The 17,937-nt window shown below is 39.5% G+C and overlaps 7 protein-coding genes across 7 annotated transcripts in view; all 7 read right to left on the reverse strand.

Annotated features, from left to right (window-relative positions):
• Positions 1–934: 934 nt before the first annotated feature.
• Positions 935–1,780, reverse strand: LOC134439549 (heat shock protein 30-like). Its single transcript, XM_063189450.1, has one exon. It carries the CDS (start codon positions 1,748–1,750, stop codon positions 1,130–1,132), a length of 621 nt encoding a protein of 206 aa, XP_063045520.1. The 5' UTR covers positions 1,751–1,780; the 3' UTR covers positions 935–1,129.
• Positions 1,781–3,439: 1,659 nt separating this feature from the next.
• Positions 3,440–4,374, reverse strand: LOC134439557 (heat shock protein 30-like). The gene has a single exon (XM_063189457.1). It carries the CDS (start codon positions 4,212–4,214, stop codon positions 3,600–3,602), a length of 615 nt encoding a protein of 204 aa, XP_063045527.1. The 5' UTR covers positions 4,215–4,374; the 3' UTR covers positions 3,440–3,599.
• A 1,115-nt stretch (positions 4,375–5,489) lies between these two features.
• Positions 5,490–6,567, reverse strand: LOC134440589 (heat shock protein 30-like). Its single transcript, XM_063190707.1, has one exon. The coding sequence runs from the start codon at positions 6,273–6,275 to the stop codon at positions 5,661–5,663; it is 615 nt and encodes a 204-aa protein (XP_063046777.1). The 5' UTR covers positions 6,276–6,567; the 3' UTR covers positions 5,490–5,660.
• Positions 6,568–7,767: 1,200 nt separating this feature from the next.
• LOC134439525 (heat shock protein 30-like) lies at positions 7,768–8,673 on the reverse strand. The gene has a single exon (XM_063189422.1). It carries the CDS (start codon positions 8,535–8,537, stop codon positions 7,917–7,919), a length of 621 nt encoding a protein of 206 aa, XP_063045492.1. The 5' UTR covers positions 8,538–8,673; the 3' UTR covers positions 7,768–7,916.
• A 919-nt stretch (positions 8,674–9,592) lies between these two features.
• LOC134439533 (heat shock protein 30-like) lies at positions 9,593–10,828 on the reverse strand. The gene has a single exon (XM_063189430.1). It carries the CDS (start codon positions 10,731–10,733, stop codon positions 10,122–10,124), a length of 612 nt encoding a protein of 203 aa, XP_063045500.1. The 5' UTR covers positions 10,734–10,828; the 3' UTR covers positions 9,593–10,121.
• Positions 10,829–11,935: 1,107 nt separating this feature from the next.
• On the reverse strand, positions 11,936–13,166 carry LOC134440606 (heat shock protein 30-like). Its single transcript, XM_063190726.1, has 2 exons — positions 12,801–13,166; positions 11,936–12,660 (listed from the first exon to the last, which is right to left on the reverse strand). The coding sequence occupies exons 1-2, from the start codon at positions 13,005–13,007 to the stop codon at positions 12,268–12,270; spliced, it is 600 nt and encodes a 199-aa protein (XP_063046796.1). The 5' UTR covers positions 13,008–13,166; the 3' UTR covers positions 11,936–12,267.
• A 686-nt stretch (positions 13,167–13,852) lies between these two features.
• matr3l1.2 (matrin 3-like 1.2) overlaps positions 13,853–17,937 on the reverse strand; it is a 28,758-nt gene continuing 24,673 nt past the window's right edge. The window contains exon 22 of the mRNA XM_063190264.1: positions 13,853–14,432. Coding sequence (XP_063046334.1) covers positions 14,379–14,432 — 54 coding nt within the window. The 3' untranslated portion in view covers positions 13,853–14,378. The remainder of the gene's footprint in view (positions 14,433–17,937) is intronic.

The raw sequence follows: 17,937 nt of genomic DNA on the forward strand, positions 1-17,937 counted from the left end.
TCAGAAACCCAATAATCCTCTGAGTATGAATTTCAGACTTAATTTTTGCTGTAGTGCATGGGTGCCGCTAGGGGGCTAAAAGGTGTTACAAATTCTAAGGGCCCAAGCACTGACAAGGGCCCTTAAGAGGGCCCAAAAGCAATAACAGGGGCCCTTAATTCGAATCTTTCATAGGGCCCAACATTTCTGGTGGCGCCCCTGCTGTAGTGTAATCATAATCTGGAAACAAATTGACAGTGTGTAGGCTATAGATCGGATCAGATGTAATCTTAACGGCATACATTAAAAGGTGTGTTATTCTAATACTTTCCTAGCCATGGCTTTATGTTTCCGCCACTTACATTTAACTCAAGACTGTTGTTTCTTTAACAGTAATTTTCTTCAGTAGAACATGCAAGGGTGTCAAACTCAAATACACCGAGGGCCAAAATCAAAATGTGGAGCGAAGTCACGGGCCAAACTCTTTTTACAAAAATGGATTAAAATTACTCAAATAATGTTTAAACAGATTCCCATAGTTCAAATATGCCTGCGCCCATTCTGTTGCATTTGAGTGTGAGCTGTTTCAATGGCCTGGCCCCACTCATATTCCTGTGGTATACGAATTTTCATGTTCAAATCTTAATATGCTATACAGTTATGGTGCATGTGGGCCAACTGTAATACACATTAGAAATGATCTCGCGGACCAAATAAAATGGCTCTGCGGGCCAAATTTGGCCCCCGGGCCTGAGTTTGACATGCCAGCGTAGAATAGTCTTTTAAAATCATGACATGACTAATCCTTACTTGGATTGTTTGAAGCCTTTTAAAAAAAAAAAACAATGATAATTCCTGTCTTCCCTCTCCAGGCATAACGTGTGATGGATCTCATTTTCATTGCATATATTTCTCTTCCTCTCAGAATAAATGATGGTTGAAGTTAACATTCTAAATGGTTGAAGAGGAATAACAAAAATTGTGCAAATCATGTCAGTGAGTTTCAATCACATATTTAATTGTCATCTCAAAGTAACAATACAAAACAATGTTATACAAAAGAATCATATTTGGCCTTGAAGAATTTCAGAAACATAATATTTTTCCCAAAGTCCAGCTTTGTGAGTTAAGAGGAACTGATGGCTCTTTTTCAGCATTGTTCTTGCTTCCCATCTGCATCTGTGGCATTGTCCCCTTTTGTCATCTCCTCAGACTGTTCTGTGGATTCTGCTGTCTTGCAGTTGATGGGCACAACCCTCTCAGAGATGGCAGGTGTCTGATGTCCAGGTGCTTGAATGTGAAGCTTCCCCTCAGCTAAAGAGCAGGTGACAGCCTCAGGATTCACCCCCTCTGGCAGATCAATCTCCCTCCTGAAGGCCTTGACCCTGTACGAGTAGGAGCCTTTTCCATCTTCTTGTCTCTTCTCAGACTTGCCACTCACTTGTAGCTTGTTGCCCACCTGCTTGACTGACAGCTCTTCAGGAGAAAAGTCTTTGGTGTCCAGTGTCAGAGCGAAACCATCTCCTTTCTTCTCCAGTTGACATTGAATTAAATGATTGTCCTCTGAGGTAGAGATTTGGTCGGCTTCATGGAATATCTGAGTCTGAAGATTGTGAAGGAGTTCCAAACTGCTCCTCATCTCCTCCATGTTCCTCAGCATGAGATGTCTGTGGATGTCCAGAGGTCGGACCTGTGGCCAGAGACTGCGCACGGGCCAGCAGAAGTCCCCAAAAGGAGTGAGGGAGGGCTGGAATCCATGCAGGCTCAACATCTTCAGGGAGAGTTGGTAGTTCTTGCTGTGATTACTTCTCTTAGTGTAGGCTTTGCTGCTGTGTTCTGCTTCAGCACAGTGAGCTCTTAGCTTTATATACGTACAGCCTCCTGAAGTTCCAGGAAGCTCCTGAATGTTCCAGTCAATGCCACCATTTACCACTGTGTGTCACCCTGGAGCATGTGATGACGTCACACCCTAGTAGTTCTAAATGTAGGTGAGGTGAGCAAAACAAATTCTTTGAATTGCTTCACATAGAGGATACACCGGCAAGTATATTATATCAGGCTGAGTTATTTATAACCATTTACACTATATCAAAATGACTTCTGAATTAATTAAGTTTGTCAGTTGGTAAGCCTATATTTACAACCTGAAGTGGGAATGACATCACATCTTATTGATAAAAATAATTAGTGAGGCATGAAGATTTTTGAAATTGCTGCAGATACTGACAGGATGACCTGACAAGAAACTGGTGTCATGCTGAGCATGAGATATTAATAAACAGACACACAGGGAAAGGATTTCAAAATAAACAATGAGTAGAGCCGTGGTGAAATTTGAAAACTCTCCTCATTTCAGAAACTCTCATCCGGTTCTTCTTGTAACAAAGAATTATGGTACTTTGATATGAATACAGTTCTGTCAGATCCACTCTATAGTCAAAAATGAGATGGGAAACAGAGATATATTTCAGAAGCTTTATATTCTGAATGCATACATTTGTGTTTGGCGGTATGGCTCTGTTCGGAGGAAGTTCCCTGGCTTCTCCATGAACTCCATGGAAGCCAATACAGGGAACAGCAGCATCCTCAGGTGGAGTGCCTTCCATTTAGCTGGAAAGGCGACATACCCCCTAGAACAGAGCAAGCAACAACGACAACAGTATGACATTGTTTGGCAATGATTAGTCTGGTGGAGCAGGGGAGGTGGTGGGAGCAAAACAAGCAGTAAAAAGCAATGGCAGCAAAACAAATTTGGTAGTTTAAATAAAGCGCGCCAAAGGTCAGCAACCAATTGCGAGCAGCAGCTGATTAACTAAAGCGCAGCTGATTAGTGGAGAGTTGAATGGGTTGGGTCGGCGTCAGCCAGTAGGCGAGAGAGCGGGTTGACTACGTGGTCTGCCAGAACTATCGCAGGTTGCTCGATTAATTTCATTAATATTTAATCTAAAAAAAACAATAAGATCCTCTGAGGAAGAATTTCAGGTGAAGGCCTATATTCGTTTTCTATTGTAATCATAATCAGGAAACAAAATCAGGAAACATTTATTGATCCCCCTAGGATCAATAAATGATACTCTACTCTCTACTCTACATTGCAGATGGCTATAGATAGAATCAGATGTAATCATAACAGCATGCATTAAAATGTGTGTTATTCTAACCCTTTCCTAACCATGGCTTTGTGTTTCAGCCACTTACATTTAACTCAAGACTGCTATTTCTTTAACACCATTGTATTCAGTCGATCATGCTAGAATATTCTTTTAAAATCATGACATGACTAATCCTGTCTTGACCTATGGATTGTTTGAAGCCTTTTAAAAAATCAATAATAATAATTTCTGACTTCCATGTTGTGTGATGGATCTCATTTTTATTGCATATCTTCATCTCAGAATAAATGATGGTTGAAGTTAACATTCCAAATGTTTGAAAAGGAATAACAAAAAAATACAAATCATGTCAGTGAGTTTCAATCACATATTTAATTGTCATCTCAAAGTTACAATACAAAACAATGTTATACAAAAGAATCATATTTGGCCTTGAAGAATTTCAGAAACACAATATTTTTTCCCAAAGTCCAGCTTTGTGAGTTAAGAGGAACTGATGGTTCTTTTTCAGCATTGTTCTTGCTTCCCATCTGCATCTGTGGCATTGTCCCCTTTTGTCATCTCCTCAGACTGTTCTGTGGATTCTGCTGTCTTGCAGTTGATGGGCACAACCCTCTCAGAGATGGCAGGTGTCTGATGTCCAGGTGCTTGAATGTGAAGCTTCCCCTCAGCTAAAGAGCAGGTCACAGCCTCAGGATTCACCCCCTCTGGCAGATCAATCTCCCTCCTGAAGGCCTTGACCCTGTACGAGTAGGAGCCTTTTCCATCTTCTTGTCTCTTCTCAGACTTGCCGCTCACTTGTAGCTTGTTGCCCACCTGCTTGACTGACAGCTCTTCAGGAGAAAAGTCTTTGGTGTCCAGCGTCAGAGCGAAACCATCTCCTTTCTTCTCCAGTTGACACTGAATTAAATTATTATCCTCTGAGATTTGGTCGGCTTCTTGGAATATCTGAGTCTGAAGATTGTGAAGGAGTTCCAAACTGCTCCTCATTTCCTCCATGTTCCTCAGCATGAGATGTCTGTGGATGTCCAGGGGTCGGACCAGTGGCCAGAGACTGCGCACGGGCCAGTAGAAGTCCCCAAAAGGAGTGAGGGAGGGCTGGAATCCATGCAGGCTCAACATCTTCAGGGAGAGTTGGTAGTTGTTGCTGTGGTTACTTCTCTTAGTGTAGCCTTGGCTGCTGTGTTCTGCTTCAGCACAGTGAGCTCTCAGCTTTATATACGTACAGCCTCCTGAAGTTCCAGGAAGCTCCTGAATGTTCCAGTCAATGCCACCCTTTACCACTGTGTGTCACCCTGGAGCATGTGATGACGTAAAGTTGTCATGGTTTAAAAATATACAGTAGGTGAGGTGACAAGGCGTCTTTGCTGGACATGACGGTATTCCCTGACACGAAACTAGCTTCATGCTGAGCAAGATATGATATAAATAGACAAAAGGACAGGAAAAGGGTTTCAAAATAAAACGTGAGCATAGCTATGATGAAATTTGAAATAGAAAACAAGCTGTGAGTTGTAGTTTAATCTAGTTGTGCCTTATACAAAAGTTTCCATGGCACTTCTATATGAATAAAGATATGACATGCATGCATTACATTGGAATCAAAGTCAGGAAACAAATTTAGTAGGGAATGAATCATACACTGCCTTGAAGGTGATCTGTGTAGGATGGTGGCCAGAGTAAATATGCTGCTAATTCAAACTGTGCTGTCTACTGTCAAATTTGATCTTTTCATGAATATTTACTAAGTAACGAACTAACATTTAATATGACCAAAGTAGAGTAGTTTTTGCAGCCAAAAATGTATTTTCCTGGAAATTCAAGTGGCGGACAATGGAGAAGAGATGAGATGAGATGAAAAGACCCCCCTTTTCATGTGTGAAAAGTGCAATTTTCCTAGTCATAATGAATAGGCCTACTTAGAATTTGATGGTGATGCTAAGTTTTCATGAAAAAGGTGACATTTGTCAATCGGCAGCATGAATTCTGGAAATAAACTACTAAAAATATTACACAGAGCACATTTAACACCAAACATTAATTATTGGGCTATATTCCAACTGTTTCCTAACCATGACTTCATGCTCAAGACAGTGGCATTTAACCGTAGAACATTTTTACTTTGAACACTAATTTTATTCAGCAGGACATGGTGGAATATTCCTTCAAAATCATTGCATGACTTCACTCTGGTCTTATGTAGGTCAATTGTTTCGAAGAGTTTGTAAAATTATTTCAAACAACATATTTCTTTTTTTCCTCTTGGGGCATGTAGCCTAATGTGAGGGAGCTGATTTTTATTGCTCAATTTTAAATTCCATTTGTGTCAGAAGAAAAGTTGATTGAAGCTCACTTTTAAATGTTGATTAAATGAATAAGAATAAAACATGTCAATAAGTTTCAATCACATCTTTATTTCTCATTACAAAGTTATCATATCAAAATCATTTCATATAAAAAGAATCATAGTTGGCCTTGAAGAACCATAAGAACAAATACATAGGCTATTTTTTCAAAGTCCAGCTTTGTGACGTAAAGGGAAGTGACAGGTCTTTTTCAGCAACGCCCTCACTGCTGAATCCCATCTGCATCTGTGGCATTGTCCCCTTTTGTCATCTCCTCAGACTGTTCTGTGGATTCTGCTGTCTGGCAGTTGACGGGCACAACCCTCTCAGAGATGGCAGGTGTCTGATGTCCAGGTGCTTGAATGTGAAGCTTCCCCTCAGCTAAAGAGCAGGTGACAGCCTCAGGATTCACCCCCTCTGGCAGATCAATCTCCCTCCTGAAGGCCTTGACCCTGTACGAGTAGGAGCCTTTTCCATCTTCCTGTCTCTTCTCAGACTTGCCGCTCACTTGCAGCTTGTTGCCCACCTGCTTGACTGACAGCTCTTCAGGAGAAAAGTCTTTGGTGTCCAGCGTCAGAGCGAAACCATCTCCTTTCTTCTCTAGTTGACACTGAATTAAATTATTGTCCTCTGAGGTAGAGATTTGGTCGGCTTCTTGGAATATCTGAGTCTGAAGATTCTGAAGGAGTTCCAAACTGCTCCTCATCTCCTCCATGTTCCTCAGCATGAGATGTCTGTGGATGTCCAGGGGTCGGACCTGTGGCCAGAGACTGCGCACGGGCCAGCAGAAGTCCCCAAAAGGAGTGAGGGAGGGCTGGAATCCATGCAGGCTCAACATCTTCAGGGAGAGTTGGTAGTTGTTGCTGTGGTTACTTCTCTTAGTGTAGCCTTGGCTGCTGTGTTCTGCTTCAGCACAGTGAGCTCTCAGCTTTATATACGTACAGCCTCCTGAAGTTCCAGGAAGCTCCTGAATGTTCCAGTCAATGCCACCATTTACCACTATGTGTCACCCTGGAGCATGTGATGACGTCACACCCTAGTAGTTCTAAATGTAGGTGAGGTGAGCAAAACAAATTCTTTGCATTGCTTCACACAGAGGATACACCGGCAAGTAAACTATATCAGGCTGAGTTATTTATAACCATTTACACTATATCAAAATGACTTCTGAATTAATTAACTTTGTCAGTTGGTAAGCCTATATATTTACAACCTGAAGTATGGAATGACATCACATCCTATTGATAAAAATAATTAGTGAGGTATGAAGATTTTTGACATTGCTGCAGATACTGACAGGATGACCTGACAAGAAACTGGTGTCATGCTGAGCATGAGATATTATTAATAAACAGACACACCGGAAAAAGGATTTCAAAATAAACAATGAGTAGATCCGTGATGAAATTCGAAAACTCTCTTCTCATTTCAGAAACTGAATTGGTTCTTCTTGTTACAAAGACGCCATGGTCCTTCAATATGAATAGTTATGTCATAATTTTTTCATCTCAGAAACCCAATAGTCCTCTGAGTATGAATTTCAGACTTAATTTGTGCGCTAGTGTAATCATAATCTGGAAACAAATTGACAGTGTAGGCTATAGATCGAATCAGATGTAATCTTAACGGCATACATTAAAAGGTGTGTTATTCTAATACTTTCCTAGCCATAGCTTTATGTTTCCGCCACTTACATTTAACTCAAGACTGTTGTTTCTTTAACAGTAATTTTCTTCAGTAGAACATGCAGGGGTGTCAAACTCAAATACACAGAGGGAGAAAATCAAAATCTGGAGCGAAGTCACGGGCGAAACTCTTTTTACAAAAATTGATTAAAATTGCTCAAATAATGTTTAAACAGATTCCCATAGTTCAAATTTGCCTGCACCCATTCTGTTGCATTTGAGTGTGAGCTGTTTCAATGGCCTGGCCCCACTCATATTCCTGTGGTATACGAATTTTCATGTTCAAATCTTAATACGCTATACAGTTATGGTGCATGTGGGCCAACTGTAATACACATTTGAAAGATCTCGCGGACCAAATAAAATGGCTCTGCAGGCCAAATTTGGCCCCCGGGCCAGAGTTTGACATGCAAGCGTAGAATAGTCTTTTAAAATCATGACATGACTAATCCTGACTTGGATTGTTTGAAGCCTTTAAAAAAAAAACAATAATAATTTCTGTCTTCCCTCTCCAGGCATGCCGTGTGATGGATCTCATTTTTATTGCATATCTTTCTTGTCATTTTAGAATAAATTATGGTTGAAGTTAACATTCTAAATGTTTGAAAAGGAATAACAAAAATTGTGCAAATCATGTCAGTGAGTTTCAATCACATATTTAATTGTCATCTCAAAGTAACAATACGAAACAATGTTATACAAAAGAATCATATTTGGCCTTGAAGAATTTCAGAAACATAATATTTTTTCTCAAAGTCCAGCTTTGTGAGTTAAGAGGAACTGATGGCTCTTTTTCAGCATTGTTCTAGCCTCCCATCTGCATCTGTGGCATTGTCCCCTTTTGTCATCTCCTCAGACTGTTCTGTGGATTCTGCTGTCTTGCAGTTGATGGGCACAACCCTCTCAGAGATGGCAGGTGTCTGATGTCCAGGTGCTTGAATGTGAAGCTTCCCCTCAGCTAAAGAGCAGGTGACAGCCTCAGGATTCACCCCCTCTGGCAGATCAATCTCCCTCCTGAAGGCCTTGACCCTGTACGAGTAGGAGCCTTTTCCATCTTCTTGTCTCTTCTCAGACTTGCCGCTCACTTGCAGCTTGTTGGCCACCTGCTTGACTGACAGCTCTTCAGGAGAAAAGTCTTTGGTGTCCAATGTCAGAGCGAAACCATCTCCTTTCTTCTCTAGTTGACACTGAATTAAATTATTGTCCTCTGAGGTAGAGATTTGGTCGGCTTCTTGGAATATCTGAGTCTGAAGATTCTGAAGGAGTTCCAAACTGCTCCTCATCTCCTCCATGTTCCTCAGCATGAGATGTCTGTGGATGTCCAGAGGTCGGACCTGTGGCCAGAGACTGCGCACGGGCCAGCAGAAGTCCCCAAAAGGAGTGAGGGAGGGCTGGAATCCATGCAGGCTCAACATCTTCAGGGAGAGTTGGTAGTTGTTGCTGTGGTTACTTCTCTTAGTGTAGCCTTGGCTGCTGTGTTCTGCTTCAGCACAGTGAGCTCTCAGCTTTATATACGTACAGCCTCCTGAAGTTCCAGGAAGCTCCTGAACATTCCAGTCAATGCCCCACTTTACCACTATGTGTCACCCTTGAGCATGTGATGATGTCACACCCTAGTAGTTCTAAATGTAGGTGAGGTGAGCAAAAGTTAAAACAACTTTTTTGAATTGATTCACACAGAGGATACACCGGCAAGTAAACTATAAGTAACGGGATGACATAACATCCTAGTGATTAAAAATAGTTAAGTGAGGCATGAAGATGTTTGGCATTGCTGCAGATAGGCCTACTGACAGGATGACCTGACAAGAAGCTGGTGTCATGCTGAGCAAGAGGTCTTACTAATAAGCAAGGCACACAGAAAAGGATTTCAAAATAAACAATGATTATAGCCATGGTGAAATTTGGAAACTCTCCTCTCAGTTCTGAAACTCTCATCTGGTTCGTCTTGTTACAAAAGTGTCCATGGTCTTTTGATATGAATACAGCTATTTCACTTATTTGTTATCTGAGGAAACCAAAAGATTCTCTGTGTAAGAAAATATCAGACTTTATTTGTGTTATATTGTATTCATAATCATGAAACAAATACATTGTAGGCCTGCAGATCGAGTCAGACATCGTCTTAACACCAAACATTAAACATTGGGCTATTCTAACCATTTTTATATTGTGGCTTTATGCTTCAGCCAGTAGTCTAACATTTAACTCGAGGTGTTGTTACTTTTACCCTAATTGGTAACACTTTATAGTAACTACCCAAAAAACCTTTATACTTTATAAACATTTAATAATAATTAACATTTAACAAAGCATTTATAAATGTTTGTAAATGAGTAATAACCAAACTATGACAACACAGTGGAGTGGGAATCAACTTCTACGGTATGAGTTTTATGTGCTCATGCCTTCTGGTCTTTGGAGGAGAAACTTCCATGACTGATGTGACGGCGCTGTGTCTGCTGAGTTAACATTGCATTTCTTGCCCATTTATAAACATTTGTAAGCATTTTAATGATAATTACTTCATTATTTATAAAGTGTAAAGAAAGCTGTGAATAGGTAGGCCTAGTCATTCTAAAGTGTTACCCACTAATTTTATTCGGTAGAACATTCTAGAACATTCTTTAAAATTATGACATGACTCTATCTTGTCTTGATTTATGAATCTTAAAAAAAGACTTGCTGACTTCCATCTCCAGACATGTAGTGTGAAGGATCTCATTTTTATGGCATATATGTATATTTCTCTTCATTTCAGAGTAAAAGATGGTTGATGTTAACGTTATACCGTAAGTGTCTGATAAAGAAATAACAAAAGTAGCTTGAATCATGTCAATAAGTTTCAATCAACAATAGTCTTTAATCGCCATCACAAAGTTACAATAAAAAATAATTTCATACAAAAGAATCATATTTGGCTATGAGGAATTGCATCAACATATTCATATTTTCCCAAAGTCCAGCTTTGTGAGTTAAGGGGAACTGATGGCTCTTTTTCAGCATTGTTCTTGCTTCCCATCTGCATCTGAGGCATGGTCCCCTTTTGTCATCTCCTCAGACTGTTCTGTGGATTCTGCTGTCTGGCAGTTGATGGGCACAACCCTCTCAGAGATGGCAGGTGTCTGATGTCCAGGTGCTTGAATGTGAAGCTTCCCCTCAGCTAAAGAGCAGGTGACAGCCTCAGGATTCACCCCCTCTGGCAGATCAATCTCCCTCCTGAAGGCCTTGACCCTGTACGAGTAGGAGCCTTTTCCATCTTCCTGTCTCTTCTCAGACTTGCCGCTCACTTGTAGCTTGTTGCCCACCTGCTTGACTGACAGCTCTTCAGGAGAAAAGTCTTTGGTGTCCAGTGTCAAAGCGAAACCATCTCCTTTCTTCTCTAGTTGACACTGAATTAAATGATTGTCCTCTGAGGTAGAGATTTGGTCGCTCTCTTGGAATATATGATTCTGAAGGAGTTCCAAACTGTTCCTCATCTCCTCCATGTTCCTCAGCATGAGATGTCTGTGGATGTCCAGGGATCGGACCTGTGGCCAGAGACTGCGCACGGGCCAGCAGAAGTCCCCAAAAGGAGTGAGGGAGGGCTGGAATCCATGCAGGCTCAACATCTTCAGGGAGAGTTGGTAGTTCTTGCTGTGATTACTTCTCTTAGTGTAGCCTTGGCTGCTGTGTTCTGCTTCAGCACAGTGAGCTCTCAGCTTTATATACGTACAGCCTCCTGAAGTTCCAGGAAGCTCCTGAACATTCCAGTCAATGCCACCCTTTACCACTATGTGTCACCCTGGAGCATGTGATGACGTCAAGTCGTAATGGTTCTAAATGTAGGTGAGGTGAGCAGCAAAACTTCTTTACATTGCTTCACACATACTCTGGCAAGTAAATAATATCATGCTGAGTTATTAATAACTATTTACACTATATCAAAATGACGTCTGAATGAATACGTTCATCAATAGGGAAGCCTATATATGAAGAGTTCAGATGCAAAACCCCCTAACTCCATTTCTGAAGACCTGCACTTCTACATTTTTAGACAACACTGTTGTTGGGTTGGTTTACATTTATGTACTTGATAATACAAATAAATAGTTATATTACATAAATAAAATAAAAATATATGCAATTTTGATAGCTTTATATTAAATTAAAATGAATTAAGATTATTTTCTGAAATGGCACTTAGGGGGTTTTGCATCTGAACTCTTCATATTTACAACCTGAAGTATGGGATGACATCACGTCCTAGTGGTTAAAAATAGTTAAGGGAGGCATGAAGATGTTTGACATTAGCTGCATATACTGACAAGATGCCCTGCTAGAAACTGGTGTCATGCTGAGCATGAGATATTAATAAACAGACACACAGGAAAAGGATTTCAAAATAAACTTTGACTAGAGCCGTGGTGAAATTTGAAAACTCTCCTCATTTCATAAACTCTCATATGGTTCTTCTTGTTACAAAGTGGTCATGGTCCTTTGATATGAATACAGTTATTTCATTAATTTATCATCTAAGAAAACATTAAGATCCTCTCAGTAAGAATTTCAAACTTAATTTGTGCTCTATTGTAATCATAATCAGGAAACAAATAGGCTACATTGTAGGCTATAGATCAAATCAGATGTCATCTTAACAGTATACAATAAAATGTGTGTTATTCTAATACTTTCCTAACCATGGCTATATGTTTCAGCCACTTACATTTAACTCAAGACTGTTGATTCTTTAACACTAATTTTCTTCAGTAGAACATGCTTAAATATTCTTTTAAAATCTTGACAAGACTCTAATCCTGTCTTGACCTATGGATTGTTTGAAGCTTTTAAAAAAACAATAATAATAATTTCTGACTTCCCTCTCCAGGCATGCCGTGTGATGGATCTCATTTTTATTGCATATCTTTCTCGTCATTTTAGAATAAATGATGGTTGAAGTTAACATTCTAAATGTTTGACAAGGAATATCAAAAAAATTGCAAATCATGTCAATGAATTTTAGTCACATATTTAATTGTCATCTCAAAGTTACAATACAAAACAATGTTATACAAAAGAATCATATTTGGCCTTGAAGAATTTCAGAAACATAATATTTTTTCCAAAGTCCAGCTTTGTGAGTTAAGGGGAACTGCCGGGTCTTTTTCAGCATTGTTCTTGCTTCCCATCTGCATCTGTGGCATTGTCCCCTTTTGTCATCTCCTCAGACTGTTCTGTGGATTCTGCTGTCTTGCAGTTGATGGGCACAACCCTCTCAGAGATGGCAGGTGTCTGATGTCCAGGTGCTTGAATGTGAAGCTTCCCCTCAGCTAAAGAGCAGGTGACAGCCTCAGGATTCACCCCCTCTGGCAGATCAATCTCCCTCCTGAAGGCCTTGACCCTGTACGAGTAGGAGCCTTTTCCATCTTCCTGTCTCTTCTCAGACTTGCCGCTCACTTGTAGCTTGTTGCCCACCTGCTTGACTGACAGCTCTTCAGGAGAAAAGTCTTTGGTGTCCAGCGTCAGAGCGAAACCATCTCCTTTCTTCTCCAGTTCACACTGAACTAAATTATTTTTTCAAGTCAAGTCAAGTCAAGTCAAGTTTATTGTCAATTTCTTTACATGCACTGGTCATACAAAGAATTTGAAATTGCGTTTCTTGCTCTCCCATGCAGACATAGACTAATCTAGGTAAGGACATTTTCCTCTGAGGTAGAGATTTGGTCGGTTTCTTGGAATATGTGAGTCTGAAGGAGTTCCAAACTGCTCCTCATCTCCTCCATGTTCCTCAGCATGAGATGTCTGTGGATGTCCAGGGGTCGGACCTGTGGCCAGAGACTGCGCACGGGCCAGCAGAAGTCCCCAAAAGGAGTGAGGGAGGGCTGGAATCCATGCAGGCTCAACATCTTCAGGGAGAGTTGGTAGTTGTTGCTGTGGTTACTTCTCTTAGTGTAGCCTTGGCTGCTGTGTTCTGCTTCAGCACAGTGAGCTCTCAGCTTTATATACGTACAGCCTCCTGAAGTTCCAGGAAGCTCCTGAACATTCCAGTCAATGCCACCCTTTACCACTATGTGTCACCCTGGAGCATGAGATGACGTCACACACTAGTGGTTCTAAATGTAGGTGAGGTGAGGAACAAGGAATCTTGGCATTGCTGTATATACGCCGACAAAAAACTGGCATCATACAGAGAAAGATATATTATGACAAATATATGTACAGGAAAGTGTTTTCAAAATAAACCATGAGTAGTCATGGTGGTGAAATTTGAAAACGGTGCAATCAATCTCATTGTTTGTGCTGGTCACTTTATTATTATAGGCCTATGTGAGTGTGTAAGAGTTACTTAGTGAGTATCGAGTTATTTTTTGGGATTATTTATAAAGTCATGATTTTACTATAGTTGTATTCTTATTCTCCATTTTTTTCTTTGTTCCATCTGCTTTTTCATGCTTTTATTTTTGCGAAGCACATTGAGTTGTACATGTGTTTGTATCTTTGATATGCAAGGTGTGATTTATCGAAAAGCCCAAGTAGTCAGATTTCAAGCAATACCAATGCATTTCATTTTACACCAAGAAAAGATATGTACAAGTGGCAATATCAAAACCAGATGGGGATACACAATCACCCTCATCCCCTCCTACTAATTGTACCCTGTATGCATCATTGTCTACTAGGCCTACATTTTAAAAGGTGTTTAGCTGGCCTGTGTTGGTTTATTACCTATGCAAGAACACAAACCAATGGAAAGATTTTATTTTATTTTTATTCTTTCCATAGAAAATAGAAATACATTGGCATAATTTGGTCAATACATCTCATCTTTGATCCATAGTTGCATCACGATGGTGCAATCATCCGTTTAAACAAGTGGTAAGTGATGACCTCAAGTCTAGTAGTTTCACACTTGAGTTTAAAAAGAACACTGTCCATTTGAAAGGGGGGAAAACGGAAAACTATGAAAAGTTCCTCTCACATCAAATTTTTCTTTTGGTACATTCATCAATAAATGTAAGTAATGTGACACTAAAAGCCACAAAAACAACCAAAAGTAGTAAATGTTACAGTACACTAAAACAAACCTTACATTCAACAAAGGAAGCAGTTTTTAGAACAAGCTTAGAGCATCGTTTTATTATGCAAACCGTTTCATTTTCCCTCAGTAAGCACAAGTATAAAACACAGAAGAGCCGTTTTTTCTAACATTTCAATGAAAACAATGAACAAAATTCTAAAACTTTACAAAAGAAACAGAAAAACTAAAAAGATGATATTCAATTCTTTGAGTTTGAGCTCTGAGATTTTGCCTTTTCCTTCTCCAGGTGTTTCTAAAGGAGAGGAGAGAAAAACAGTTTGTTAAATACAGGTTAGGGAAACATTTGACACAATACATTTTGCTAAATTTTGCATTGTGGGGGAAAGTTAGCTACATTATCTCCGGCAAAAGCTCGAAGATGTAAATCAAGGTGTTAATGTATGACCACCCTGATAGTCAGCCTGCCAAGCCGCAAAAATATATGTTTGATGGCATTTTCTGTTAAAAGTTGGCAACCATGCCAGAAGTTATCAGCATGGGCTAAGGTTTCAGAATCACCTGGTTGCCAACACGGAACTTGACCTTTAACCCTCTATACCCCAATAGAATTTTACAACAATGCCCCTGTTTCCTGAGAGTTCCGGGGAAAAAAGGGCAATTTCAGTGATGTTTTAAATAATGAATAATAACTTAAAAAGTACTGAAAAGTGACAATTGCAAGTTACATTCATATTAAAGGTTAGAAAACACTCTTTATGGTGATATATAATTCATTGACAACTAAGCTTTCAGAATTTCCATAGACTGCCATTCATGCGGATGAAATGGTAAAAAATGTGGTAAGTGACTTAATATCCTCCACTCCTTTTGACTTAAATAGAAATTTAGCCCCATTAAAAAGGTTGTAATTATACTGCATATGACTGTCAAATGTGTTTTAATTTGGCCAGGTTGTGAATTAGACTTAAACTATGACATTGAAAAAAAAACTGTCACACATTTGAGAAGTGAGTCTAAATTCATTTGAAAATAGTTCCCAAAAGGTAGCAGATATATGGAATTTTCTCGATTTCATTTAGGCCTATGACTTGTAGCACTCTAAAAGGCCAAAAAGGAGTTATAAAACATTAGAAAAAATAGAGAGAAAATAATAATAATAATAATAGTAATATTAATAATAATAATGGGCCTAATAATAATATAGGCCCTATGATGTACTTAGGCCTAATATGTTCAAATAGGCCTGGTAAACAGAGTTTGTGAATAGGCTACATTAGCCAACACAAAAAATGAGTCTACAAGATCTATCTATCTATCTATCTATCTATCTATCTATCTATCTATCTATCTATCTATCTATCTATCTATCTATCTATCTATCTATCTATCTAATCACAAAAGGTCAGAGGTCAAACAAATGGGAACACCCCCTGATGAAACAGATGACGTGCATTCATTCACGTTTTGTTTACATTTGTAGTTGGTGAGCTATGGATTAGCCAGGGATGATAACTGCACTGAGCTAGCTAATAACCCTTGCTTGGACTAAACACTGACTCTACACCAAAGTATTGTATGGATATAAGACAGGACAAGAAATACTGACTGATGTAAACTTCTCCAAACTATCTGCACGAAAGGTAAGACATCCTATCTCTGTAGGCCATAGCGATTTGTTGAAGCTGGAAACGTCAGTGTCTGAGGTGTCAGTGGAAGTTAGCGCCAAACTAAGTTATCAACTTGACATCTGTGGCAAAGATTCACAGTGGTATTATTTTATTCTGAACGTGGCATGTATCACTCAAATCGCTGTCATCACAGCCCAACATGGGAAGATCATCTTCCAGCACTTGCGATGACTTGGTGCATGTCAAATGGAAATCCCTACTCTGCGCTGTTGCCACCTTTCACTGTAGCTTGCGTCACGGTTTCCCTGGGGTAATTTCGGACTCGGAGCCTGTAATAATGTTTTGAATCTTATGTGCAGCGTGGAAAAGGCATCAATTAACTATAAAGTGGTTTGATGTTGTAGTGAATAGACTGACGTGAGTGTTGTTCAGCAGATGAACAGAAACTTCTGCCGAAGTTGCGGTAGGTTACCTCAACGTAGTAGGCTAGAACTACTTGTAGCTTTGCGCGGTCACACATCATGAACACAAATATTTGCGCCGTGCGTTTCAAAGCTTGAACAGTCAATTTATTCGTATGCTGGGCTATAGTTGTATGAAGGATTTAAGTAGGCCTATCACAAGTCCAACTATTATAAACTGTAGGCTATTGAAATGCGGCTGTATTCATATCAGCTGAACCAGCTGCCGAGCGCAGACTCGTAGCTTACATCTCGTGATAAAATTATTTCTAAAAGTAATCAAATACGGACAAATCGATAATGGGGAAAACACCAAATGGGGTCTGAGATGTTATTAGTTGTATTTAAGTTGTAGCGATTGTATGATTGCTTGTGTTCATTGAAGGAAAACGCCATCGGTCCACATCTATTTTAAACTGAACAGCTGTTCGCAGCAATGCAGCGTCTCGTCCTACATCTCGTAATAATTCAAAAATATCTAAAAATAATCAAATACAAACATATGCTTTTGTTCATGAAAAAGGACCGAAAAGGGTCTATATTTGTTGTATATTGTATTTTAGCTTTTAAAGTTGACGGTCGGCTTGTATTTATCAATGATGTAAGAGCGGCCGTCCACGGCCGCTATGGGGAGTTACAGCACGGCCGTTCGCGGCCGCTATGGGGTAAAGAGGGTTAAGGTCAAATATGAAGGTCAAAAGGTCAAACACGGTCAAATAACAGTGTTATTTAGTTAAAAATTGTTAAAAAGATGTTAAATGTGGGCAACCATGCCAGAAGTCATCAGCATGGACTAAGGATTCAGAATCAACTTGTTGCCAACACAGAACTTGAGCTTTAGGGTCAAATTTAAAGGTCAAAAGGTCAAAAACAATGTATTTTCTGGTTGGTCTCTTTTGGGAACTGCATATTCATGGAATTCTTTTTCAAATGTAAGCAACCATGCTAGATGGTATGAGCATGGACTAAGGTTTCAGAATCACCCGCTTGCCAACATGAAACTTGATCTTTAAGGTCAAATATGAATGTCAAAAACAATGCATTTTCTGGGTTGCCTTTTTGGAGGGGGGCTTCATATCCATGGAATTCTTTTTCAAAAGTTGACAATCATGCTAGAAGTTGTCAGCGTGGACTAAGGTTTCATGGTCCATGGTTGCCAGCATGGAACCTGACCTTTAAGGTCAAATTTGAAGGTCAAAAGGTCAACCGGGGTAAAACATTTTTTGGGTTTTTTTTGTGATTTCATACAATACAAGTTGTTTGCATGATGAATTGAATAATTAGTACCTGGAGGAGATATTTCGTATTATTTAAATCATTTTAGGTGAGTGAAAGTATTGGAACAAATAATCGTAAAGAAAATAAAACACTGTTTTGATGAGGTTTCTCCCGAAGCGGACAGCGCTGTCAAAAGTTGCATTTGGGGTAAAGTGGTCGCGAGAGTCACACTTGACCTATTGTAAGTATCAGATGACTCTGAACAGTGATCTAAATCCTAGAGCCACTTTAAACCCAAGACCCCAAAAAAACAAGGAAATGTGCCTTTCTGTTCCAATACTTTAGGGGACTGTATATTTAGATATAAGCTTTATTATTACGGTATGAGTGAAAGTGATTATTTCAAATCGTCAATAACAAGAATGTAATTCATCATATTGTTTCTTTACTTCAATAATAATTAAAACAATAATTAAAATTCAAATGTGAT

Source organism: Engraulis encrasicolus, chromosome 23, assembly GCF_034702125.1.
Source record: "Engraulis encrasicolus isolate BLACKSEA-1 chromosome 23, IST_EnEncr_1.0, whole genome shotgun sequence".
In the NCBI taxonomy this organism is placed as follows: Eukaryota; Metazoa; Chordata; class Actinopteri; order Clupeiformes; family Engraulidae; genus Engraulis; species Engraulis encrasicolus.